This window comes from Choristoneura fumiferana, chromosome Z (assembly GCF_025370935.1).
Source record: "Choristoneura fumiferana chromosome Z, NRCan_CFum_1, whole genome shotgun sequence".
Taxonomy (NCBI): domain Eukaryota; kingdom Metazoa; phylum Arthropoda; class Insecta; order Lepidoptera; family Tortricidae; genus Choristoneura; species Choristoneura fumiferana.
The window spans coordinates 42,355,118-42,382,795 of record NC_133472.1 but is presented as its reverse complement, the minus strand read 5'-3'; the positions used below and the strand labels follow the sequence as shown (position 1 = coordinate 42,382,795).

The 27,678-nt window shown below is 38.9% G+C and overlaps 1 protein-coding gene across 1 annotated transcript in view; it reads left to right on the top strand.

The window, feature by feature from the left end:
• The first annotated feature begins 13,020 nt into the window (after nucleotides 1–13,020).
• LOC141437303 (uncharacterized) overlaps nucleotides 13,021–27,678 on the top strand; it is an 80,261-nt gene continuing 65,603 nt past the window's right edge. Inside the window, exon 1 of the mRNA XM_074100583.1 lies at nucleotides 13,021–13,114. Within this exon, the coding sequence (XP_073956684.1) occupies nucleotides 13,075–13,114 (40 nt within the window). The 5' untranslated portion in view covers nucleotides 13,021–13,074. The remainder of the gene's footprint in view (nucleotides 13,115–27,678) is intronic.

Sequence of the window (27,678 nt, the reverse complement as noted above, 5' to 3'; positions counted from 1 at the left end):
TCTCGTACTCTACTACCTAATGCTGGTAAATTGAGTAGGTGTTATTAAGTGTGGGGAACGTGGGCGCTGTAAGTCTATCGCATTTGGGCGGTTTTTATTGATTAGACACAAATACGTTTCGTTGCACGCTAGTTGCGCTTCTAATTTGACATTTATAAAGACTGACGTACACGGACCATGTAGAATGTTTCTGGTTTCTTCTACACATGTGTAGACTTTGTTTTGATTTTTATTTTGTCAAGTTGATCATAAAAAATTGTCGTTAAAAACTTAATTTCACACTGCGTTTAACTACATATTTTATGTGCATAACCGGTACGCAACAGAGGGTATAAACATTAGCAAAAAATAAAAAACAAAACATGCCGATGTCGACGGTACAGTCACCAGCAGCAATATCTGACACATCAATCGTGCATAAATATCTGATATTTTTGCACGCTCCGCTGTGGCAGATATTAATGCTGGTGACTGTACGCCATGTAGAAACTAGCTTATAGTCAACATATCACAAACAGGACTTATCACGCTAAAACACACGAGGAGTAATCATTTACGTCGAAGTAAATAATTAGATACTCGTGTGTTTTAGCGTGATAAGTCCTGACTAGGCCGTATTGTCTAACGTTTCCGATGGATCGCAATCCAATGACAGATTGCGCATACAAAAACTGTCATTTCTCTCTCTGGTATTTTGACTATGAGTGAAAACCACAAAAGTTTAAAACGTTAAAAACTAGCTTAGGTAGGTAGGGTAATGGCACCAGTGGTCAGCCTCATAACGACTTTTTGAAGTTTGGAAAGCTGGCATTTTTACAGGATTCGTCGAATAATGAAACGTAGTACATGATTGAATTCATTGTTTATTATAGTTTTTAAACAAAATATATCAAAAACAATCTTCTCTTTATAAAATTTATATTTAAATTCAAACAAAAAATGGCACTTTTTGCCAGTGGACAGCCTCTAAAATCCAATAATCAGCCTCGACGAATCCAGTATTCAGCCCTTATAACTATGAATAAGCATGAGATCAAAATGACCATAATTTATATCAAAATCAACGATATTATTTATGTCTATCTTATTTCTTATAGCTAAATTATCAAAACAAAAAAAATCTACTTCTCTTGTTTGCGGATAGTAATAAGTAAGTAAGTAATGAAATTAATGACAATCTACTTATTTAAAGTTACTTTAATCAAACAGCATGTACCTATTGGTAAGTAATACTAGTCTAAGCGTCAGCAGAGCAGTTCTATGGTACTGTAGTAGGTGTCCATGGGCGGCGCTGATCACTGCTGGTGAAATTTGACTTCAGCATGAAAAAGCTGCAGGGCTACTACGAAATTCGAAAATCGAAGTTAGTGTCGTTCGATCCCTCTGACACTTGTACTATTTAATACGAGAGCGAGAGGGACGGTACGATGGGAACTTGGATTTTCGAACTTCGCTAGCTCATTGATGATTTTGTTTTAATGCTCGGCCAAAAAACCAATGCACTGAAATAAAGTAGCTTTTGGTGTTACGCAATAAAACGAAGTAACAAATAAGTTTAATTATAATTTGCTAATCAACTTTGGGGGCCCCAGTGCTGCCCCGGCTAGCCCCTCGTTGTCACTGCCTCCATCTGCCACTGTTCACTTCTAAAAGTTGTAAACCAAAACATGCACATTTCAAGCCAAAACTCAAGCCAAATCGTCGCCATGTCCATTAGACCGATAAGCCTCATCATTATTCAAGCAGCACCGTCAGTCCATTAAACCCCTGTTATCTATAGCCTGTTGGCCAGCCTGGCTCATCTAAACATCCAAACAAGCGTTAAAAGAAAGTGTTTCCCGCATACCATACCATAATGTCGTCTACAAAAGCTACCCATTTGAAAATCACCACTTTAATAAACCGCGCTCTGTATCCAAATTGAACTGTATAACTTGGAAGCTATAGTACTTTAATATGAAGTGGTATGTTGGCGATAATATAGACTGTCCAAACACAAATGGACGGCTTGATGGATTGTGTAGAATTTACAATCCTTTTACGTATATGGAAGGGGTATCAGTATGTGTTGATTGTATTAAAGTAGGTTAGTTTTCTACAAATGCTTTTGTTTTAGTCGAATGGGGTCAGTTATCCTTAAAGGTAGCGTAATGGGTGTCTAATTGTCAATACATTTGTTAATTATAGTGGCATATTAAAATAAGTAACAATGCTTCGTTCTAAATAGGATCGTAAATCTGTAGTTTTCAGAAATTGTTAACTTTCTGAATCACCGAAGTGCCAGTATTTCTATTACAATCGCAAACATTAAGGGTATCTATACTAGGGGTCCAATAAACACAAACATCTTCATTTATTAAAAAAAACTACTTATTCTCCTTATAAAATCAATTACGCATCGCACGCAACAGTGTATATCACAACATGAAACTACCTACTTTGTTTTATTCCAAAAGTCGCACTGACAGATTATTTTTATTCGACTGGATGATAAACGAGCAAGTAGGTCTCCTGATGGTACGAGATCACCACTCCCCATAAACACCTGCAACACCAGGGGGATTGCAGATGCGTTGCCAACCTAGAGTTCTAAGATGGGATACCTCAAGTGCCAGTAATTTCACCGGCTGTCTTACTCTCCACGCCGAAACACAACAGTGCAAGCACCAGCTTCACGGGAGGATTAGCGAGCAAGATGGTGGTAGCAATCCAGGCGGACCTTGCACAAGGTCCTACCACCTGCAGATGACGCTGTTCGGTTGTTTGTTCGACATTTTTCAACCGATATTCGTGAAATTTAGTGAGCTACTTTATGTACATTCAAACAAATTGAATCACGACCCAAGGTGGAACCTTTGTGCTACTAATGTCATATTGACATCTCATACTTTTGTCACAGAATATATAATAGTACTGACGTACAGAATGGCCACGCTCCGCCCCGCACCGGTTCGAGTTACCCCACCCCTCAAGCGCAGATTGCAGGAAAACCGCAGGAAAGCAGTCGGGCGCGCAACGCGATGTGTGTCGGTCGCACCGTCGTCGCACGGCACTAAGTTCGGGAGCAATAATTTTGCGAACGAAATGGTGATATACTGTGCATTGTATGGGTGTTTGCCAACAGCCAAAGATAAGAAAAGGAGTTTTTTTCGATTTCCTAATGTAAATAATAATGCTTTCTAAAAGTATCGCAATTAATACATGAAATAACAAATTATTTAGGTACCGAATGATTCGTTCAAGTTTGTAGTCATATATTAATTGTAATTTGAAATAATAATGCTTAAATACATAGACAGACACATTTTAAGTAGGTTTCAATAAAAATATATGATTAACGATTACATTTATTTACACATCTAAGCCATACCTACATACCCTATAGTACTAGGGTTTTGCGATAGTCAGCCCTGTGTGTCTTACGCACACATTGACGCGTGTACACACGTCGTCGTGCCTATGTAGATGCAAGAACGCGTATTTTGTATGGCGTGGCCGCCCTGTGCTTTTGTCAAAGAAATCTTAGTGAAATTGATTATTAAAAGGTTCCACTTCCACCCTGGGTCGCATGATTCAGTTTGTTCAACAGTAACATAGATTTATTTGTTGCAAAGCTAAAGCCCGGCCAAGTACAAATCGGACTCGCCATCTGTGAATATTCAGTATGTTAAGCATGTACATAATAATATAAATGATTACACAATGACTGTATCATGCAGTTGGCTCTTCTCCAAGAGGTCGGCTTTGCAAACTGAATACATACTGTAAGTAATAAGCGCATGAGTAGGTAACTAATAAAAGCAGTATTTCGGACTGAGCTTGCGCTGAATTAGTGACTCAGGTGGATCTTAAAATTCTGTAATTCAAGTTAGTTACACACAATATGTACAATAGTACATTGTGTCTTAAGGGCGGTAAATAAGGAATTACGAACGAGAGTCTATTAGAAGCCCGAAGTCGAAGACTTAGGGCTTTAATGAGTCGATGTTCGTAATTCTAGTACCGCCCGTGCGACATACAATGTTTTTGCTCACATTTGCGAGTAAAATTTTATATTTGTAAAAGAAAAAATATAATTGTTCCAAATATTGGCGATACCTTAGGCTGCGTCTTGGCAGCGCCGTCCTCCCCCCCTCAGCATGTGCCTGAGCCGCGTGTGCATGTGGTCATTGTGGTCCTGCTGCTGCACCATGCGCAGCAGCGCGCCATGCAGTATCAGTACGCACATTGACTCATTGACCGACCTTGGGCTTCATGACAAGAAAATTTGTACGAGCAATGACTCATATACCGACCACGGGTTTCATGGCGAGCACATTAAGGTCGAGGGTTTTATTTGGGGGGTTGCAACCAAGGTAGCCTGCATGTTTCGACGCTGTTTACAAGCAAGTGTGATGAAAAGATTAATAAGTACGTTAGGTAAGTACACTCGAACCAACTGAATCATGACCTACTGTGGACTCTTTCGTAGAAAAAGTCATAGTGACTCGCATTGCTTGAGATGCGAATTTATTACGACACGTTCTACGGTGGGTCAGGAATCAAATGGTTTGCCTGAACGTCATTATTATCATCCCAGCCTATATAATACGTCCCACTGCTGGGCATAGGCCTCCTCTCAGAAGCTAAGGCTTGGGAAGTAGTTCCCGCGCGGCCCTAGTGTGGATTGGGAACTTCACACACACCATTAAATTGCTTTGCAGGTTTGTGCAGGTTTCCTCGCGATGATTTCCTTCACCGTAAATGGTAAATTTCAAATGTCATTCCGCACATGAGTTTCGAAAAACTCAGCGGTGCGAGCCGGGGTTTGAAGCTAGGATATTCTGCTTAAAAGGCCATAAGGTCTAACCACTCGGCCACCACGGCTGTACATATTAGGTAAGTACTGAAGAAAGTAAAAATAAAACAAACTATAAGCGGTCAAAAATTCAAAAAATTAATCATAACTAAGAATAAATGTGTAACAAATTCTGGTCAAGAATCTAATACTAAATATACTTGTAAAGAAATGAAAATATTTATATCTAGTCAGTGCCCTCAGTGTAAGTTTTCGATTACAAAATACGTCTCGATCGCGTTCACGTTAAAATCTCAATTTATATGGAAACACGAACAGCGCCTCTAGCGGAACGTTTGCGATGTTCGTGTTTCCATACAAATTGAGATTTTAACGTGAACGCGATCGAGTTAAAATCTCAATTTATATGGAAACACGAACAGCGCCTCTAGCGGAACGTTTGCGATGTTCGTGTTTCCATACAAATTGAGATTTTAACGTGAACGCGATCGAGACGTATTTTGTAACCGAAAACTTAAACTAAGGGTACTGTAAGGTAGCCGTTACCCGCGACTCCGTCGGCGTAGAATTCGTTAATCGCTAACTATCTTTAATAATTCTTTAAGCAAACTATCTGTATACCGAATTTCATATTCACAAATCGGTTAATTGGTTTAGACGTGATGAAGTAACAAGCTAACAAAGAGACTCACAAACTTTAATAATATTAGCGGGATTATAGATAGCTCCAATGTTTAAGACGGCTACTGTTTAGGTACTTTATAGTGGAAGTGGTCAGTACCCGAGCACTTCCGAGCACCCAGCGCGCAGCACCCTGCACTGCACTCAGTTGCAGATGATTTCTCGCCAAAAACATACGTGAATGTGAATGTGTTCAGTGTTTCTTTTTACGGACAGTGTTCAAACCACTCCCCTATATTGTTAGCCAAACGCACATTTAAATACGTTCGTCGTGTAGGCGTAGAGCCTTACCACACTTGCGATTTGCGGGCGAGTTGATAGCGAGGCGAGCGCGCAGCGAGGTGTACAAACGATTCTGATTAAGATAAGCCTAAAAAACCAGCCAAGAGCGTGTCGGACACGCCCGGAATAGGGTTTCGTAGCCATTACGAAAAAAATCAGTAATATTTTTCTAAGGATTTCGTAATTGGTACGGAATATTCCAAGTTTAGATATTTTATACCTTAGGCTGCATATTTACTCTACTACTACTAAGTCTCAAGAAAACTTAACCGTTATAGTTTTCCTTGTAAGTTTGATATACTTACTACAATCAAGATTTTTTTAAATTTTCCACATACTGGTTTAGATATTAGAGAGAGGCGGGGACGCTCGATTTTATTGAAAATTTGCACTTTAAAGTTGAATATCTTGCAAACAAATCACCGAATCAAAAAACCGTTTTAGCAACCCCCTTAATGGTTTTAAAAGAACTATCCAATGACTTTACGTCTATGGGAGGAAAGTACTCTAAATTTTTTTTATTTTTGAGTTTTTTATTGTAGATACCATTTTGTCGGCATAGTTTACATATATAATCGTACAAAATTACAGATTTCTAGCATTGATAGTCCCTGAGCAAAGCCGCGGACGGACAGAGAGACAGACAAACAGACATGGCGAAACTATAAGGGTTCCGTTTTGCCATTTTGTCTACGGAACACTAAATAAATAAAATGTCTGCAAATGACCCGAAAAAACTGTGCTAAATTTTATAACAACCTTTCCTTATGTCATTTAGACGTCCAAGTTTCGTACAAATTCGTTCAGTGGAGGCGTGAAAGAATAATAAGGGATGAAACTCTTTCCCGGGAATACCATCACCATCAGCCAAATATTGTGGTGGTCTAACACCCTGAAGCTGATAATCGTTTGCATGTCATAAAACTGTAATGCCAATAGACGTGTCCGTCACCTTGAAAGTTCGACTTAAGCGACATATTTATTTGATAGGAAAAATTAATAGACCATTTATTTGGCTCATGGTACATTCGTATAGAAACTGATATGAGCTTCTAAGGGCGTACAGTACACGAAAAACGTGGTCGGTATTTCCATGTCGGTATTGTCCAGGCCGGGAAAGAGTGTCACCCATAACAAACAAACTCACATACAAACGTTCGCATTTTTAATACAGTGGATTCATCTCATTAATGAATGAATATATTTATGTGACATGGTAAACAAAACAAGACGCGTTTGCTGCTTGTCTCGAATAACATTATGTATTAGATTGAGTTAAAGCATGTTCTTCCGACAAGAGGGAGCGGTGGCAGATTATTTTTACATTCGCAAAGTGCTTGCTATAACCTAAATGAGGGCTATCGCGTATGAATTCGCCACTAGAGGCGCTAGTGTAGCGTGAGGTCTCCGAAATGTCAAATCTCATAGTTTTTGAGTGAGCTACGCGGGTTTATTTATAATTAGAATAATTTTGTGAATATTTTGCAATATCTGAAATTACTTATGGCAAATATGCGTTCCGGGGCAATGAATGTCTGTGTTTTGAGACAGTTTTGTCTTTCGGAAACCTTTTTCCTCCCTTTTTCCGAACAAAACGGGGACTAAGCAACACTGTGACATGCTCGATATTTTTATGGTACGGTTTTAAGGTGTATTAAATATGATTTTAATCTAAACTTTGTTTTCACGCCCGTTATAACAGACTTTGAAAGCCATACTTAAAAACCTCACGCAACAGTGCGCCATCTAGTGAGACAAAAAACGATAGCCCTCATTGAATAAAAATATTTTGAGTTTGACTTATGCTTGGGCTGTATTCGGGAGCGGCGTTTTATCGGAGGGTGAGATAGATAGAGCCTTAGAGCCTAAGGTGAAGTAGGTGCTTAATTTGCATTGACATACAACCATCAGTTAAAGTGCCAAATTTCAAGCCAATCCGAACACTAGAAGCAGATTAAAAACCAAAATTACTTGAATTATTAGTTGTTGTGTTGAGAACAAACATTCGTAATTTACATTCATATATCTATCCCGACCGAAGATCAAACCTGGGACCTCAAGTTTTGTAATTAGGCCCCCTATCCACCAGGCTCTGGTCATCGTAAGAGATATCAGCGGCACAAAATTTGGCCCACTCTACATACACAATTACATGGAACTGCATACATATGAGGGCCAGATTTATTGCCGCTGAGTGTACTTTACTTTTCTTAAACTTTTTTTTAACACAAGTGAGTCCTCAAATAAGTTTGCAGAAGAGATACCGTCAATAAAACAATGACATTGAATCTAAGCCAAGCCTCTGATAATGCGTAGAGTCGCACGCGCAGGTAGAGAAAGTTGCCCCGCGCGGCCCGCCCCTCTGGCCCCAATCGTCGCCACTGAACCTGCATACCAGGGAAGCTGCCGTTGAGCTGCAATCCATACTAATATTATAAATGCGAAAATGTGTGTGCTTGTATGTTTGTCCGTCTTTCACGTCGAAACAGAGCGACGGATCGACGTGATTTTATCCGGGAAAAATGCACAATTCCCGAATACATAGAATAGCGCGCGATAACCGAATTCCACGAGGGCGAAGCCGCGGGCAAAAGCTAGTAGATAGATAGATAAAAACTTTATTCACAAACATGCCATGACGATTGTAAGAAAACGAACAATTCAAGTTGTAGGCTACATATAAATGAGTGCTAATATCGCTAGATGGCGTTAGTATCGTGGGGTTATTTTGACGATAGGGCCCGGGCCCACTTAGCGTCTTTCGAGCGTCGTCGTTTAGTAAACGCCCCGTTCACGTTGCGGCGCCGCGACGCCAGTGGCGTCTTTCGGACGCGCGGACGCCGCGTCGACGCTGCGTGGGCGTTAACGAGACGCTGGCGTCCGAAAGACGCCCAAGCGTCGCGGCGCCGCAACGTGAACGTTACGTCGGCGCTGCGCGGGCGTTTACTAGACGACAACGCTCGAAAGACGCTAAGTGGGCCCGGGCCCTTACGGTCTTGCTAAATAAACCCGCGTGGCAAATTTGACATTTCGGAGACCTCTCGCTACACTAGCGCCTCTAGCGGCGAATTCATACGCGATAGCCCTCATTGTGTGTGCAAAAAAAGTACGAAAACCTAAAATTACCCCACATTGCGTACCTAAATTTGCAAGCTTAAGAATGGGGCTCTGCTAACACTGGATAGGAGGTATTCATAGAAACGATGTGGCCAGTGTTTCACGATCGAACACTTCGACGACATTTTTGTTTAGACGATTATTCTTAATGTGTTTAGAATGATAAAAAGCAAACATCAACGTTTTACGCTACTTCAAAAGTATTTCTGAGTTGTTTACCAATTTTTGGATCAAAAAAAAATAGGGAGGTTATGGTGCTTTGCGCATCTCCTGCTGCGCGACCAAGAAAAGTTTTAAAACCTGTTAAATTACTAAATAAATTGGTATTTTATTTTATGGAGCGTCGCCAACAAAGCATAGAGGAATTGCTCAAATTATAGAACTTTGTGTTTTAGGGCTCTGGACTCGATTGCCGGCTGCCACACAAATGTTTAAAAGAAGAATATCTTCTGAGCAAAAATTTGATCAAAAACATCTGAACACGATTCTTTTGTTAACGGCGTAGAAGCATGTTCAGATATGTTTGATCAAATTTTTGCTCACCAGTTTATGAAGTTGATTGTACAAAAAAAGCCATGGTGACCTGTGGTTTGACCTCTGGCCTCTCAAGCACATGATCGTGGGTTCAAAACCGGCCTCGCACCTTTGAGTTTTCGTAATCCATGAGCAAAATACCATAAGTAAGTATTTATGAGTATTGTAAAGTAGTTTACAGCGAAGAAAAACATTTTGAGGAGAGCTGCACAAACCTGATGGATTTTACGGATGTATTATAGAATTGTTATGGAAGTAACTTAATTTCTATGGATCCGTATCTGAAGGGCTACAAAACTGCCGTCCTAAGCCGAAAGGCGACAGTGATCAGTGCACCTTCAGTAAATTATTTTAAAAACTGACTTGATAAGTACTTTGAAGACAATGTATCCTACAATTACACAAGTGAAACATGAAGTACACGCATCACGCCCTGTCGTATATTATAAATAATAATAATAATAAAATATTAGTAAATTCTCGTTTCAGTTTGTACGGCAGCCGGTACCAGGGTCTCGTTAACGAGAGTTAATTTCATACTACTTTTAGACAATCCCCGTCGCTTTCTCGCGCAATTGATCTGTCTCGGTTGTCTACTTGTAAAGTTGTGCAATAAGGGAAGTTATGAGAAAAACTCTTTTTTTTTTTTTAATAACCGGAAGCGCAGTTTAACTCGATTTTGTTTTTTCATGGAACTTGCATTCCGCGTCTCTGCTTCTTAGGGTGAGGCCAAACGAGAGTTATTCTTTGACTTGTGTGTTGCGTAATTTATGCTGCATTCGGTTTTATACAAAAGTCTAGAGGGCCTCCTCCGAAATTCGAAGATCCTCTCGCTCTCGTATTAAATAGTATAAGTGTCAGAGGGACGCACTAACACAAAAAGAGGAATATCAACTCCTTGTAGCGGAAAGGAAGGTCTTGCGTAAGATCCTGGGACCTGTCAAGAGAGACGACGGCACGTGGAGGATCCGTAAAAACAGAGAGATCCAGGAGCTGGTGGCTGAACCCAACATCATCGGCGTAACAAAATCACACAGACTTCGCTGGTTCGGCCACCTACTACGAATGGGAGAGGATCGGGCTGCCAAAAGAGCATACGTGGGACGACCGGCTGGTCGCCGCCCGGTCGGGCGACCCAGGTACCGCTGGGAGGACAGTGTCCAGGCGGATCTGCGACGTCTCCAAGTCGACGACTGGCAAGAGGCTGCGCACGATCGGGACAGATGGCGTGCTCTCGTTTCGGAGGCCAAGACCCTCTTTGGGTCCCTGAGCCAAATTAGTTAGTTAGTTAGTTAGTCAGAGGGACGGAACGACACGAACTTCGATTTTAGAATTTCGTAGTAGCCCCGCAGTTTGTTTAGCTTCTCCGTAATGTTTTAGGCCGCGGCGGGGATCGATTTTTAAAATCATACCACTCCAGAATACCGTGTGATCACCGATAGTGCGTGTGATAGCTGTAAATCTATACTACCTAGGTACTATAAAACTACGTCTTCTAAGTTACTACACTTGCTAAAAGAAATTGGAGTGAATGAAAAAAAAACAATGTTTATGCCGAAATTGAAGAGGTTATAACTTAGGCTGCTATTTACTCTTAAACTACTAATAAATATCAAGCAAACTTAGCCCTTATAGTTTTCCTTGAAAGTTTGATAAAATTACTACCATTCTGATTTTTTTCAAAATTTACCACCCACCGGTTTAGATTTTAGAGGGGGGGGGACGCTCGATTTTAATGAAAATTTGCACTTTAAAGTTGAATATTTTGCAACCAAATCACTGAATCGAAAAATCGTTTTAGCAACCCCCTAATGATTTTGATAGACCTATCCAACGATACCCAACACTACAAGTTTGGATGAGAAAAAAAATCACCCCACATTACATCTATGGGAGGTACACTAAAAAAAATATTTTTGTAATTTTGATTGTACCATTTTGTCGGCATAGTTTACATACATATTCGTGCAAAATTACAGCTTTCTAGCATTGATAGTCCCTGAGAAAAACTGCGGACGGGCGGACTGACAGACAGACTGACAGACATGGCGAAACTATAAGGGTTCCGTTTTTGCCATTTTGGCTCCGGAACCCTAAAAAATATAGATTTTTCAACTAGATATTTTTGCATCACATACTTTTCACGAAGGACATAGAGCCGCCGCCCGGAGCCTCGCAATGGGTAAGGCCGCCGCTGATAGTGGGCATAGATAGTATAGTCTCATACTTTTCAATACAAAGAATATATTTTTGCCTGACACATTGCTATTGGGCGTTTATATACCATTTCTACCTAGTAAAGTATACCATTTCTTTTTTTTTTGAAATTTTGGAAAAATAATAGTTTTTCCTATTCAGAATCAAGAGCACAATCGATTCAGATAGTTAAAAAAAATCCCCAAAAAAATGACAGTTTTGCGACGTCTTTTTCACACACGATACCGTGACAAAACTGACTTATTGCTTTTAATATAAAACTGTGGTCATTTTTTAAACGATCGGACTCGATCTTGATTCTGAGTTGGAAAACACCATTACTTTCAAAAATTTAAAAAAAGAAAGGGCAAGTAAACGCCCTATTACGCTCGTGGTGTGATACGGTGTAATGGTAGAAGAGACCTTTAATTTAAACAATGCAAACGTCTCCAAAGCTCTGGGGATATCTGTTCTGGTATCCAGCACGTGCCCCGCTGACCCAGTGCGCATCGTATTCTATGCGCGTACGCACAACAGTACTCGAGTCAACGCATTATAAAACAACAATCATCATTATCGATCTTTATGCTCCCGAAACCCCTTGTGGTTGTGACTCCTTCGTCTATGTGATACTCCTAACTTGTATTAGGTACTTGCTCACCCGTGACCTTATGATAGCTACGTTCATACAAGAAATGTGTCTTCGTGCAGTTCCTCCACCTCCACACTGTAAGAACACACACGCTTTGAACATTTTCTTGCATAAACGTAGCTACAGAAAAGAAACCTAATTTCCTAAAGAAATGAATGTAAATAGGTTACCTAGGTCTAATACTAATCGCCATTACAATATACGCCCGTATAAAATTTACACGCTGTATAAATTACCGTATTTTATCAGCATTTTCAGTGAAATTAATTTTGCATCTCTAGTGACAGACAGACAGTAAGGGACATTAATAGAGTTCCCTTTTTGTAGGTAGTAAGTATAATATATATTTCAAAGTAAATTAATTAATACGTAGCTACACATCATAAACACACGTCACATCATTTTGAAATTTACCACGAGCTTTGCGGTAAAGGAAAACATCGTGAGGAAACCTGCACACACCAGCGAATCAATTCAATGTTGCGTGTGAAGTTGCCAATCCGCACTGGGCCCGCGTGGGAGCTATGGCCCAAGCCCTCTTGTTATGAGAGGAGGCTTGTGCCCAGCAGTGGGACGTATACAGGCTGGAATGGATTGGTAGCACAAAGGTATCTTGGTACATGATACATTTTGTTCGACTGTACCCCATAGGGTAGTGACTATAGTAAACGGCGAATAGTATTTCGTACGCGTTCCCGCCATAGCGCCCCCCACCCCTCCGGGCGCACCGACGCACGCGCACCTGCCAGCGCCAGTGCCGCATCGACCGCCGCGCGCCATGCGTTACGTGAGTGAAGTTCAGTGAAACAACACCATGGATGTTTATCGATGGACAACACTACTTCTAGTCGCAGGTGATTAAAACAAGGCGTTTTGGCTTTTTATACAGCTCGGCATTAGTGTTTAATTTAAATTAACCATGTTGATATGTTTCTAGAAACAACGCGAAATAATTTTTTGGAAAGTTTGTTACACAACTGAAAGCAAATTTTGAATTTTGTTTTGCGTGCGGAGCGTTTTTGGAAACGCATCCGCCAAAATGCCGTTCGAAAGTCGTGTCGTAAATTTTGCGTATCTTCACAAGTTGACGAGATTAATTGAGGCTGTTAACTCCTCTCGTACTTCAAATTGAGCACAATTTTGACCACTTTCGAACGGTATTTTTGATTGATAGGGTTTTAAAATCAATACGCTGTAAAGACGTGGACGTAGATCCATTTTTCAGAACAGTTTTTTTTTCTTTTAAGTAATATTTAGAGCGTAAAATGTGTAGTAAAATAACTCTTATTCATGACTATTAACGATGGATCGAATGTGTTGTGAATGAATGAAGTTTTTATTTGATTGGCTTATTCGCACATTCAATAGTGTTTGAAGATAGCGGTTAAAGTTCTTCGCGATAACAAGGGATTCTGTGGCAATTTTTAGAATGTAAAAATTTTGCTTAAGCGACAAGTATTTTATCTAATTAAAGTCGTGCATAAGAGAATAATAATTAGGTATAGAATAAGAATTAGAGAAAAAAAACACAGTGTGTTATCTGGTGTGGTTTTATAGATACAACACTGTGACTGTGACAGATGGCCCTTAGGAGGTTGAAAGAACCCTAGAAAGCAAATGCGTGCTTCGAAGTGTTTTTTTTTATTAAAAAAACCAATAAAACGTGGAATTACGTTCTCTGAAATGGTCTTTGCACATCGAATTGTGTTTCGATGAAGAGAATAAATGTGAGTGCGATAAACAGTGCGTTTAACTAAGTAAGTATTTAAATAGCTTGCAATAATTTACTTAAAATTTTACAGCTGCTTTGACGTTGATTATCATCACAGAATTAATTATCCTGTATCTCTAAACGAGCAATTCTTGTGTAGGTATTTGTTTATTTATTGATATCGGCATCATATCCCTGGGAAAATGCATTTATTTATGCCATAGTGTTTTTTTTAGTATAACTTACACGCACAATTTCGATAGCTCTACCATTGGCGTGTTGGTTCAGCGGTGTGCGGTATAGTGTTGGATTCGCAAACTAGAGATCTAGAGTTAAAATCAAGATCGAACGCGACCTAGTTTTCTTATTGTCTTTTTATTCATAGTAATAAATAATTTATTTCAGATCACAAAAATCGATATCATGTCGTAAGATTATAAATTATTATTACTATTAAATACAAATCACAATTAGGGTATTAATTTAGGTATATGTTTAATTAATTTATGTTTATTTTTTAAAACATATTTAGACATGTATGTTCTCCAAAAAAACGATTTAAAAAAACAAAAACTTCGAGTAAAGCTTAGCAGTGCACCGACGAGAAGTTTCCAAAGTTGCGAAACTTTCAACATGAGAAGTTCTCGGCAACTTTTGAGAATGTTTTCGGGAACGAGAATTTATCTCCTGACGTGTGCTTATTTATTTATTTATAAATTTAGCTAATTTACTAAGGCTAGTAAATATCTTTCACCCCCGCCTCGTACTTAGAGGAATAGAATTTTTGTTAAATCCATACTAATATTATAAATGCGAAAGTGTGTGTGTTTGTATGTTTGTCCGTCTTTCACGACGAAACGGAGCGACGGATCGACGTGATTTTTGGCATAGAGATAGTTTATGGGCCAGAGGGTGACATAGGCTACTTTTTATCCCGGAAAAGTGTACAGTTCCTAAGGGAACAGCGCGCGATAACCGGATTATACGCGGGCGAAGCCGCGGGCAAAAGCTAGTGCAGATATATAAACACAATAATTCTACGGGAACCGAAATACGACAAATTTACATACAATGTGAAATTAGGATTAATAACTCTTTATTAAACATAACATAGTAAGAAGTGAGAAAGCACAGGTACAGTACTGATGCTAACGCTAATACTATTTAATACGAGAAAGAGAGGGATGGTACGATACGAACCTCGATTTTGGAATTTCGTAGTAGCCCCCCAGAGCCAACGTAAAGATACTTATTCAATATAGAATAAACATCGTTCGTGATTCGCTAGTCGTTCTCGTTTTTAGCGTTTTGCGGCGCCCGCGCCGGTCCCACGCGAAAGTCGAAAGTTTCGACTCAAATTATTGATGCTTCCCATTTTCATAGTTTTTAAAAACTTTACGCTACTAGTATATGTTAGTTCCCATCGACGTTACCACAGAGTAGGCAAAAACCACTAACAGACACGTTTTTGAGACGAAATTTGTTTTTGTATATTTAGTAGCTTGGATTTATCCGTGCAATTAAAAAATCAGGTAGATTTCTTCAATTTTAAAAGTAAGACAGTAGATCAGTGGATAGTTCTAAAATCAGGTAGATCTTACTGCTTTATCAGTAGATCTGGCATCACTCGTTCCCTCCCATACATTTTGTATGGTTATAGTGAGATGTAAACTCAATGAGGGCTATCGTTTTTTGTCTCACTAGATGGCGCACTGTTGCGTGAGGTTTTTAAGTATGGCTTTCAAAGTCTGTTATTACGGGCGTTAAAACAAAGTTTAGATTAAAATCATATTTAATACACCTTAAAACCGTAGCATAAAAATATCGAGCATGCCACAGTGTTGCAAAGTCCCCGTTTTGTTCGGAAAAAAGGGAGGACAAAGGTTTCCGAAAGACAAAACTGTCTCAAAACATAGACATTCATTGCCCCGGAACGCATATTTGCCATAATTAATTTCAGATATTGCAAAATATTCACAAAATTATTCTAATTATAAATAAACCCGCGTAGTTCACCCAAAAACTATGAGATTTGACATTTCGGAGACCTCACGCTTACACTAGCGCCTCTAGCGGCGAATTCATTCGCGATAGCCTCATTGACTAGATAAAAAAAATATCTAGTGTTATATTACAGTTGCGTCTTAGAAATGTTGTTTATTGTACTTTTACTGTTGACACTTATATTTTATCTTCTGTGTTATACAGGATGTGCCCTTTAACAGGAGCAAATAATTAGAAGTAGATCGTAGGTACTCGTCAAACTGAACGACATTAGTTCAGCGACTTTAAGAAATAAGAGATTTTTAGATTTTCCCTTATTCCATACAGGCATATACTAATATTGTAAATGCGAAATTGTGTTTGTATGTTTGTCTTTCACGTGGAAAGAAGCCGAAGCCGCGGGCATAAGGTAGTATTAAATATTATTTTCTATTATACACTATCCTAAATCTTAAAGCCCAATAATTGTCATTCCCTGTCACGCTACAAACATAAAAAATGTTGCTTTACATGGCTGATGCGAATGAACTGTAGGTACAGTATAGGTAATATTTAGAAATATTAAAAAACTAAAAAATATATACCTCGTTGAGTTTCTTGCCGGATTCTTCTCAACGGAGGTTTTTCCGAACCGGTGGTAGATTTTTTGACATTCATAAGTGCATGTTATAGCCTAAATTGAAAAGATATTTTGACTTTGACTTTGAATTGTTTTTAAAAGCTATATTTATAGCTATTATATTCTTATAGCTATCAAGCTAAAACCGGGTTAGTTTTTTATATTATGACAAGGAGGCAAACGAGCAAGCGGATGTGATGGGAAATGATCACCACCGCCCATGAGTACCAACTACTCAAGGAGAATCATTGCTCCGTTGCCAGCCTTTAAAAAAATACGGCGTATTACCGGCAACCAGGCTTTTTTTTAATTTTATGACTTAACCATGACATTATTTTAATTAATAAACTAAAATTCAGACTTTGTTAACTTTCAAACAAATTTATTTTTGCCGATAAATTTGCTGGTGATCTGTAGTACAGGTACCCACCTAGTTCAGACTCCAGTCTCTCGCAAAGGATTCTTCATGTTTGGAACTTGCGTAAACAAACTTATGTGAAAATGTATCTAATGTGGTCCTTTGTGAGTTGATAAATAAATACATTTTTATTATTTTTTATTTATTTTATTATAATTGCCAGCAATTTACAGCAAAGTAAATTGACAAGTAAGTGTGTAAATGACAGCCGACAGATACTTCGATTGTTACTTGTCAATTTACTTTGCTGTACATTCAATCGAGGTTTGTTTTGAGTCTTTGACATTCGTTTGACACGTGTCTTTACTTCCTGTAGAAGTCATTGGAGTGTCTGCCAAATTAGGTCAGCTGGACAGTAACTGATTCCCTACTATTCACGGACATTGCTGGCAATTATAATTTTGTTAGAAAGTTAACAAAGTCTTAAATTTAGGGGCTGTTTCACCATCCATTGATTAGCGTTAACCGACGGTTAAATGTGATGCCGTCTCCGTCTATTCGAACAAAACAAATAGAGACGGCATCACACCTAACCGCCCGTTAACACTAATCAATGGATGGTGAAACAGCCCCTTAGTGTATGAATTAAATTAATATCACGGTTAAGTTACTTACAGAAATACGTTACTTTAACCTCCCTTAAAAAAACCCTGGCGGCCGGTAACACACTGTATAAACCCTTTTCGTGTAAGTTCTCGTAGTTCGGAAACACTGCTGATAAAAAGTTGATTCACAATTTCACTGTACGATGAGATGAGCAAGACGGTACGATGCGAAGTTCTAATCGCATTTCGTAGTACTGAGGGCCTACTCTAAAATTCGAAAATCGAAGTTCGCATCGTGCCGTCCCTCTCACTCTCGTATTAAAGAGCCAGAGAGACGGAACGACACGAATTTCGATTTTCGAATTTCATAGTAGCCCCGCCGGGCTTTTGGTTAGGTATTTGTATCTACATACTGCGCCCGCGTCACTCGAGCGTGGCCGCGACGCGGGGCGATTACGTTAGCGTTTAATTAACTGTTAATTAACGGCACCGCTTGTTTAATAACAGAGGAAGCTGCGCGCGTTCCTTGCTGAGCTGATAAACTTGACCTTCAGTAAACTACAACTTTAAAGGCGCGGCCACATGGAGTCGCTCGACGCTCGTTTCCAGCGTCAAATCTGGTCACGTGACATATAGCGATAAAGCTGAAAATGTTGAGCTTTATCGCTGGAAAAAAACCTCTTCAATTTAGGAAATAACTGTTTTTTCCATTCATTCCAATTTCTTTTATTTGTACCACTGCCACGACTGCCACTAAAGGAGGTTAATAAATCAGCTTCCAAGACTAAGATCACTCCTGTAAGCAGCCATCGGCTTTTTTGAGTCGCGGGAAATTCAAAATAGGGTCACTTGACCAGATTTATCGCTGGAAACAAGCGTCGACCGACTTGCGTGTGACTGCTCCGCCATCACACGCGCGAGAGAGCTGTGTCTGTTGTTTTTTTTTTCATTTACAAATCTCACAGTTATCGTTGCCACGTGTAGTTATTCAATATCATTCACGTGTTTAACCGACTTCAAAAAAGGAGAAAGTTCTATGTTCCAATGTTTCTATTTTCGTCTGTCCGTCTTACCATCGTGTGCGCGAGTCCAACTTGCAGTAGCAGTAGGCCGATTATATTTTAACGTCAGCTACCTGCCTGTCAAAATTGGAGTTACCAGCTCTGTAAATATACACCATTTTTTTGACAAAATAAAAATAAATTCTTGGGATCAGGATACAGCGCGGAAATGAAACCAGCCTTATAGGCACTCTTCCGCAGGGACAGGACTTGGGGGAATTGTAATATATAGTTAAGTTAGTTTTAGGATAGTTTAGTATAAGTACCTACTTCAATTATACCTTTTCTATAATGCGTTTGTTTAAATAAAATGAATATTGTCCTTTAAAAAATAGTACATTGTGTCTTAAGGGCGGTTAATAAGGAATTACGAACGAGAGTCTATTAGAAGCCCGAAGTCGAAGATGTTCGTAATTCTAGTACCGCCCGTGCGACATACAATGTTTTTCATCACATTTGCGAGTAAAATTTTATATTTGTAAAAGAAAAAAAAATTGTTCCAAATATTGGCGATACCTTGGGCTGCGCTCTTGGCAGTGCCGTTCTCCGCCTCCTCCATGTGGTCCTGCAGCAGCGCGCGCAGCACCATCAGTACGCACATTGACTCATTTACCGACCTTGGGCTTCATGACAAGAAAATTTGTACGTGCAATGACTCATTTACCGACCACGGGCTTCATGACAAGCACATTAAGGTCGAGGGTTTTATTTGGGGGGTTGCAACCAAGGTAGGCTGCATGTTTCGACACTGTTTACGAGCAAGTGTGATGAAAAAGTTATATTTTGCCAATAAATATTACCTACCAACACATAGTACATTCAACCTGTCTTTCATTGTGTTCGGGAGCTATCGTGTGCTCCATTTAGCTTTAAAAACGAACTTTTACAGTTTCAAACAACGTGCGGCATATTAATTCAAATTACATTCAAATTATCTAAAAACAAATTTCGCAATAAAGTTCCCAGTTGGAAAAAAGTCCCCCTCACACCGGAAGTCACGAGACCCTCGCTTCCGCTGTTTCGGCTTGTCATTATAACGACATCAAGCTTTAATGACTTGGCTAAAGCCTTACCAACTGTCTAACCAACAGAACTCGTAATAAGACAAATAAAAATGGGTTCTCTGCCTTTCCCAACTCACGTTTCCCAAATGTTTCATTTGCTTAATTTGCCAACTAAGGATTTTCTCTGAAACTATATATTTTTCGGTACTTTCATTAAACAAATCTAACCTAACCTACTGTGTTCTATAAAAGCAGAATTACGGTATTTGACAACTCCTGATTTTGCCATATCTTAATATTATTATGAAAATATAGATAAACAGATAGTGTTTAGCGAAGAGAAAATTTAAATCGGTTGAAAATTGGATTTATATAGACTTTTTGGAAAAAACAGCAAGTATGGCGGTACTGGCGTGTGACGTCACATGCCAGTATGTCTTTCTCTGTCTAATCTTGAATTTAAAAACTGTGTAACTTTGTTATTTGTAAAGGTAGCTTAAAAATTGTTTTTCTGTTCGATAAAAGGCATTGTTAAGTTTTAATTTATAAAATATATACAAAATAGTCAAATAAAGTAAAAATAGTAAAAATGTTGTGTGTGTAGAAATTGCCATAAACCGCCACAACTCCTAACTTATAGTGAATTTGTAGGTACCCCGTAAAAGGGATACTTTTAATAAGTAACTCAGGACCATTCAAATTCAAATTCAAATGATTTATTCAGTAAATAGGCCGCAATGGGCACTTTTACACGTCATTTTTTTAAACTACCAGCGCTTTCGGAACGACTATCATTGCCAAGAAGAATGCGCCGCAAGAAACTTGGCAGAAAGTCATTTTTTCATAAAAATATAATTACAAATAAAATACTTAAAAACTATATTATACAATTAAAGAAAAAAATTAAAAATAATAATAAAAGAAATACAGGGATGTATGGGGTCCCTTAGTTACAATACTAAACACTAACTATATCTAAACTATATCTACAACAACAATCCATGGTAACAAGCTACGTTAAAAAGACGATTGGCCCAAGCAACGGCAAATCGAACTTTGCACTTCGTAGTAGCTAAAGAGCCTGAAATGCAATGCTGTTAACTAGTTAGTACGAAACGAAAACCCATCTTTATGTTAAAACGTGTCTTAAGAACATAAAATTGTTGCCTATAGCCAGGGGGGTGTCACTAGGCCATTCCGCCGCCGAGCTACAAGTACATACTGGGCCTCCCCAACGTTGAGGCGATTCAGTGCGACTCAACGCGTGCGAGTGAACACGAGTTATGCGATAGACAGAGAAGCATACAGTAGGCACGATTCTTATGCCTAAACGTCACTTTTGTACGGCAGTGAAACTTCTGTACTTGTACTATTACTTATTCTGTGCTATAGCATAAAATTTCACCGTATAATGACGCACGTTCCACCAAATTTGTTTGGGGGGGCTATTTCGAAATTCGGAAATCGAAGTTCGTATCGTACCGTCCCTCTCACTCTCGTATTAAATAATATAAGCGTCAGCGGGACGGCAAGACACGAAGTCCGAATTAGGTATTTCGTAGTATAGGGCCCGCCCAAAAGGAATATCGTGACCACACTTTTAGGGTTTCGTATTCAAAAGGAGAAAGAAAGGAACCCTTTTTAGGACTCCCTTCCAGTGTACCATTAAGTTATAGTTCACGAAATATAAATTGGTAAAATTGAAAATACAAACTGAAATATAGATGCACAGAAAAAACAGAAAAATAAGATCATCACTGGGAATCGAACCCAGGTCCTTGGTAATCCGTACCGCGTGCTATAACGCTACACCACTGATGGTCAAACAGAAAAATAAGACCATCACTGGGAATCGGACCCAGGTCCTCGGTAATCCGTACCGCGTGCTATACCGCTACACCACTGATGGTGGTTTTTTCAATTTCGGTTTTACAGGATGACCGTAAAAGTAAAAATTTGGAATTGAAATAAAAAATACAAAAAGATTCCAAAAAAACCAATCTTAATAAATTGGTAACTTATTACGTACTGTGGAACATTTTCGTAGAAAAAAAAATACTACCGAATTGATAACCTCCTCCTTTTTTGAAGTCGGTCAAAAAGTCATAGTGACTCGCTTTGGTTGACAAGGGAATTCATTATGACACTTACTGTGAGAACGTTCTACGATATCAGGAATCAAATGGTACGACTGTACGTAGTGAAGCTTACAGATGGTCAATTAATGTTTCCTGGACTATACCTACTGTAGAAAAAGTTGTTTTAGCTTGCTTTTGAATTACAGAACCCGCAGCACGAGTCTTCAACACGCGGCCGATTATTTCCATGCTTAACTGCATGCCTAATTTTTTTGGATAATTTCATGGGATGCGCCCTAAATTCCCTTAGGAATGCATTTTTTGTGTCCAGACGAGACGCCTCGGATACCAACTTTATTTTACCGCTGGCGATGGCGCTAGTGTCTCACGGTATAGGAAAAATTTACTAGTAGATTTGAGTTTCCAATTTTGGCCGTTGCACTGGTTAACTTTGTCGGATTACGCCTCGATTTCAAAAGGAAATCAAAAATGTAAATAGCAGACTTTATGCGGGAGCGAGATGGTTCGTTAAAAAAACATTTTTAATGCCAGTTTCTTTTGCTGGATGTATTTTTGACCGTACAAGTACCGTACTTCATACTTGTACTTGATACCCATAATACGTCAATAGACTAGATTTTTGAAAAAATGACTTTCTGCCAAGTTTCTTGCGGCGCATTCTTCTTGGCAATGATGGTGTTTCCAAAAGCGCTGGTAGTTTAAAAAACGTGTAAAAGTGCCCATTGCGGCCTATTTACTGAATAAATGGTTTGAATTTGAATTTGAATAGAGGTGGCAGGTGTGACTTTGCACGATGTTTAAGTCTTTTGAACAAAATGTTTTAGACTATTGCGGTCATTACTAATTTTAAGACTTAAATTCAGGTTTTGTTCTCGTGATCATGGCGCGAAATATCGAGCTTCGCTAAAACCAAGGTACGCGGAATAAAACCCGAATTTTAATCATAAAATTTTCGTCTTTTTATACGCGTAAACAAAAAACAGTTATTAACAATTAAAGTAGGTAGTATATCTATTGACATACCACTATTCTAAACTTAAAATGCATAAAACTGAAACAAATTATTGAAAGAAGTCCCCTAAGGCAAGGTACCTAACATGCTAGCAGCGCTCTCTTTGAATAGCTAAGCCGTGGCTAAGCCAATTCTTTATCCGAGGTAGCTGCCAGCTCCTTCGGTCCCCATATCTACTTCTTTATGGAGCGACAAATTTGGGAATACCCATGGCTTGGCCATTGGTTAACATTAATAACACCGGAATTTCTATTCAACTGCTGGATTTGATTTACGTTTGCGGGTGGGTACCAGTAATAACAATACACTCATCAAAAGTCTCTAGGGATATTTTTTATCAGTAAACAATTTTGAACATTTCAATATAGGCATACCTACTCGTATTAGTATTACTAATGAGTCAAAACATCAATTATTCGAGAGACTCAAACCTCATTTTTCTGGTTATTTTTTTACGAATTCGAGTTCAGAGTTCAGAGAGTACAGTTCAGTTGGAGCTCCTGTATTTCTACCAGATAACTCAAAAACCCACGACTCTCAAACAGAGGGTCGTGGGTTCAATCCCCGGCTCGCACCTCTGAGTTTTTCGAAATTCATGTGCGGAATTACATTTGAAATTTACCACGAGCTTGGCGGTGAAGGAAAACATCGTGAGGAAACCTGCACAAACCTGCGAAGCAATTCAATGGTGCGTGTGAAGTTCCCAATCCGCACTGGGCCCGCGTGGGAACTATGGCCCAAGCCCTCTTGTTCTGAGAGGCCTGTGCCCAGCAGTGGGACGTATATAGGCTGGGATGATGATGATGATAGCGGCCACATTTATAACATAATCTGTGAAAATTTTAACTGTCTAATTATCACGGTTCATGAGATACAGCCTGGTGACAGACGGACGGACATCGACGGCTTAGTAATAGGGTTTCCATTTTTACCCTTTGCTTCGGACGTATATAGGCTGGGATGATGATGAACTCAAAAACTGTATAAGAATCTTCGGCCATTTTCACAGAAGAAAGTCCACAAAAATGAGACGGTTGAAACTTTCGACTGACCCATTTGTCTAGTTATAATGATGAGTATCCCATTTTTTATGATGTGTGTAATAAAGGTAAACGTCCCAGTGCTCATCACGCTATTACCCAATAGACGACACCCTGCTGTCATCTACTCCGGGGTCGATCAACTTTTTCTTGTCACTCGTTGCTATAGTTACAGTCTCCTGAGTCACTCCTTAAACCGTAAGTTTGTAGGATCAAAATTTGCCAAACATGCATTTTTGTGGTGGTTTTAAGACCCTTCTATAATTGGTCATGTATTAAGCATGTTAGTATAATGTGAGACAACATTTCTTCTATTAAACTGTAGTACTTTTGCCACTCACTGACGGGATAGAATAACAACAAGGAATAGGGGAAACCGAGGAGAGTTGTGACAGAGGAGAGCATTGAGAACGTCGATTTTTGGTAACTTATTAACTGATATCGAGCTTGCAACAGCACGCGTTTGATAGTTCGAGACTTGAACTAAAAAACGCGCGCTATTGCGAACTCGCTAGCAGTTAATAAGTTCCGAAAAAACAACTTTGTCACTACTCTCCTCTGTCACAATTCTCCTCAGTCTCCCCTAGTTGATCCACCCTCCTAATGACGTAAGATTAAAGATGCCAACTATTGGGGCAGTGACGAGCGCTCGTACGTTACCTTAGCATTTCTCGTTACAATAAAACTTGCGTCTAATTTGGGCAAGCTCATGTCGTGACAAGGGAGAACACGCTACTTTCACTTAACTTATTTGGTTACTTTACAAACTTGCGATTCACTTTCGTAGAATGTTTCCCTTTTACTGACTAAACGGTTGTTTGTTTATACAGCTTGGAGCATTCTTATTTACTCAACTAGCTTCTGCCCGCGGCTTCGCCCGCGTGGAATTGGTTATCGCGCGCAGTTCCCGAAGGAACTGTTCATTTTTCCGGGACAAAAGTAGCCTTTGTCACTCTCTGACCCATAAACTATCTCTATGCCAAAAATCACGTCAATCCGTCGCTCCGTTTCGACGTGAAAGACGGACAAACACACAAACACACACTTTCGCATTTATAATATTCGTATGGATTCGTTTTGGATTCAAAATAAGATAAATTTTATGAAAGCGTTTTTGTATCCTCGTTTCGTTACGTTTCGTTTATTTTTATCGTTTGTTTCTTTACTACATTTCTACAGACCGAGCCGAGAATTCTATGTTTTGTAATATTGTAAATTATTTTTATAAATTAAAAGTAAAAAAAAATTGTAATCCACGTAGTTCAGCAGTTATTTTTACGCAACGCAGTGGTAACTTGAGTACCAAATGAGATTTTTTTATTAAAAACCCAGGAAATAAAAGCTCAGGACAGTTGGGAAATTCATAACAAACATTGAAGCCTGGTTGACTAACAAACACATTGTCATAATTAAAAATCACGAAAGTTAACGTAAACACTGCTAGGAAAATATTTCTAGACATCCACAAATTTCCAAGTGTTTAAAAAATTTCATTTCCAAATTAGGCATTAAAAATAATTGTAACGCAAATATTATGTAGTAAGTGTTTTTTAGATTTAATTATTATCTTTCTAAGCTTTTTACAGGCGCATAGGTATTAATATAGTTATTATTGTTTATCCGTCCCAGTTCTATAAAGTGGGTTAAAAACAAAATAAAGGTTTGTCTCAAACATGGAATTAAAAGTGTCAAAAAAATACACCACAAAGTAATTCATTTAGAACAAAAAAGTTTTTTTTTTCGGTACAAAACCGTAATGTAGATTTGGGTAAGTTCATATCATAGCATAAGCCAAGCGCGTTGAAGTCTTTTATATACAAAACGGCAATGTCAAATTAAGGTTACCGTTCGAACTTGACATAATTTGCAATTTAAATATAAAATTAAATATTTTGCGTTTAATATTCATGCAGGGTATCTAACGGAATGAGTCAGGCGGTCTGTTAGGCGGCCGCACCGGTTTGCGTACGGTTCTAAATTCGATAACCTATGAATTCTATTCCGTTACTACTATGTAGTAAATTTAAATTATATGCCAGTTCAATCAACGCTATAGAATATAGATACAACAGTAAAAGCTTCATTTTGCATGTATTAGATCGTTTACTTTTATACCGTGGAAGCCGTGGTGGCCTAGCGGTTTGACCTATCGCCTCTTCGTAGTTTAAAGTTCGTAGGTTCAAATCCCGATCCGCACCTCCGAGTTTTTCAAAATTCATGTGCGGAATTACATTTGAAATTTACCACGAGTTTTGCGGTGAAGGAAAACATCGTGAGGAAACCTGCAGAAACCTGCGAAGCAATTCAATGGTGCCTGTGAAGTTCCCAATCCGCACTGGGCCCGCGTGGGAACTATGGCCCAAGCCCTCTTATTCTGAGAGGAGGCCTGTGCCCAGCAGTGGGACGTAAAAAGGCTGGGATGATGATGATGATGACTTTTATACCACGGGAAGGCATTTTCAAACAGAATTCGAGATAACTTCATTGATGAATATTGATATTAGAGATCAGGGCCCAATTGCATAATAAAGTACAAGCTAATAGTATTAGTGAATTTCAATACAAAATCGCTAATAATATTAGCTTGTACTTTGTTATGCAATCGGGCCCAGATTATATATGCAACATAAAAAGCTATATGCATGATAAATGCTAAGAATATGCACTAATCTTTAGTTACTATTAATAACTTATACTTACCTACTTACTGATACGTATTTTTTTTTTCTTTAAAAACGACTACTTTTTATCCCGGAAAAATGTACAGTTCCCGAGGGAACAGCGCGCTGTAACCGAATTACACGCGGCCGAAGCCGCGGGCCAAAGCTAGTTGCATATAATTCGGTCTCTAATCATCGTCATCGTAGCCAATATTACGTTCCTACTGGGCACAGGCCTCCTCTCAGAATGAGAGAGCTTGGGCTGTAGTTCCCTCGTGGGCCAAGTACGAATTGGGAACTTCACACGCACCCTTGAATTCCTCATGATAACATAATCATCGTTAAACTCGTGGTAAATTTCAAATGTAACTTCGCATACACAACAAAGAATAATAAAAATTATTTCTTATTTCTCTGTCATATTTTTTTACTCCTTTGACAAAAAAAAACCCCCTGTGAAAGTATAGATTTGTTCAGTAGCATAAATATTGTTTTGGTAGTTACTACTTTTTCTGAACTTTTTAGTTTTTGCGTCCAGAGGAATCAGAAATTGAAGACAGAGGAATCAAACGATTAGCTTAAGCAAAGTTTTAAAATGCCGTCGTCTACGTACCTACAACCTTGTGCCTTCATAAACGCGTTCATACGATGATGACCTACAAACTATCTTTGGCAATTTCCCTTAGAAATCAGAGCGGCCTTTGCGCATGCGTGAACCGATCCTCTGATAAAAGGCAATAGTAATGATAATTGCAAAGTTTGAGTGTGTTCAACACAATTCATTTCTTCGGGATAAAGATCCAATTATTTATTCTTGACTTCTTGTCTTATAAAAAGATGTGTACATAATTACGCTGCCGGTTCAGTGGTTAAGGCGTGAATGCGCAACAAACAGACAAACTTACTTTCGCATTTATAATATTAAAAATGATAAAAACCGGTCAAGTGCGAGTCGAACTCGTGCAACGAAGATTCCGTACCAATTTGTAGGTATCTATTGAATATTTCATTCGCCCAAAGGTTGACTGGCAGAGATCCCTGAATGGGACAAGGTCGCCTTTGTACATATGTCTCAACGTTTGCCAATTGTGCGTTTATTTATTTCAAACAAAAATAGTAGCTACTTACAAAAGCAAAATGTCATTTCAATTTCGACAAACAATAAATTTATATTTTAAGGCTTTTCTTATTGGTTGTAGTTGTGCTATAAGAGCTACTTTCATATTAAATATAATGACCCGGATA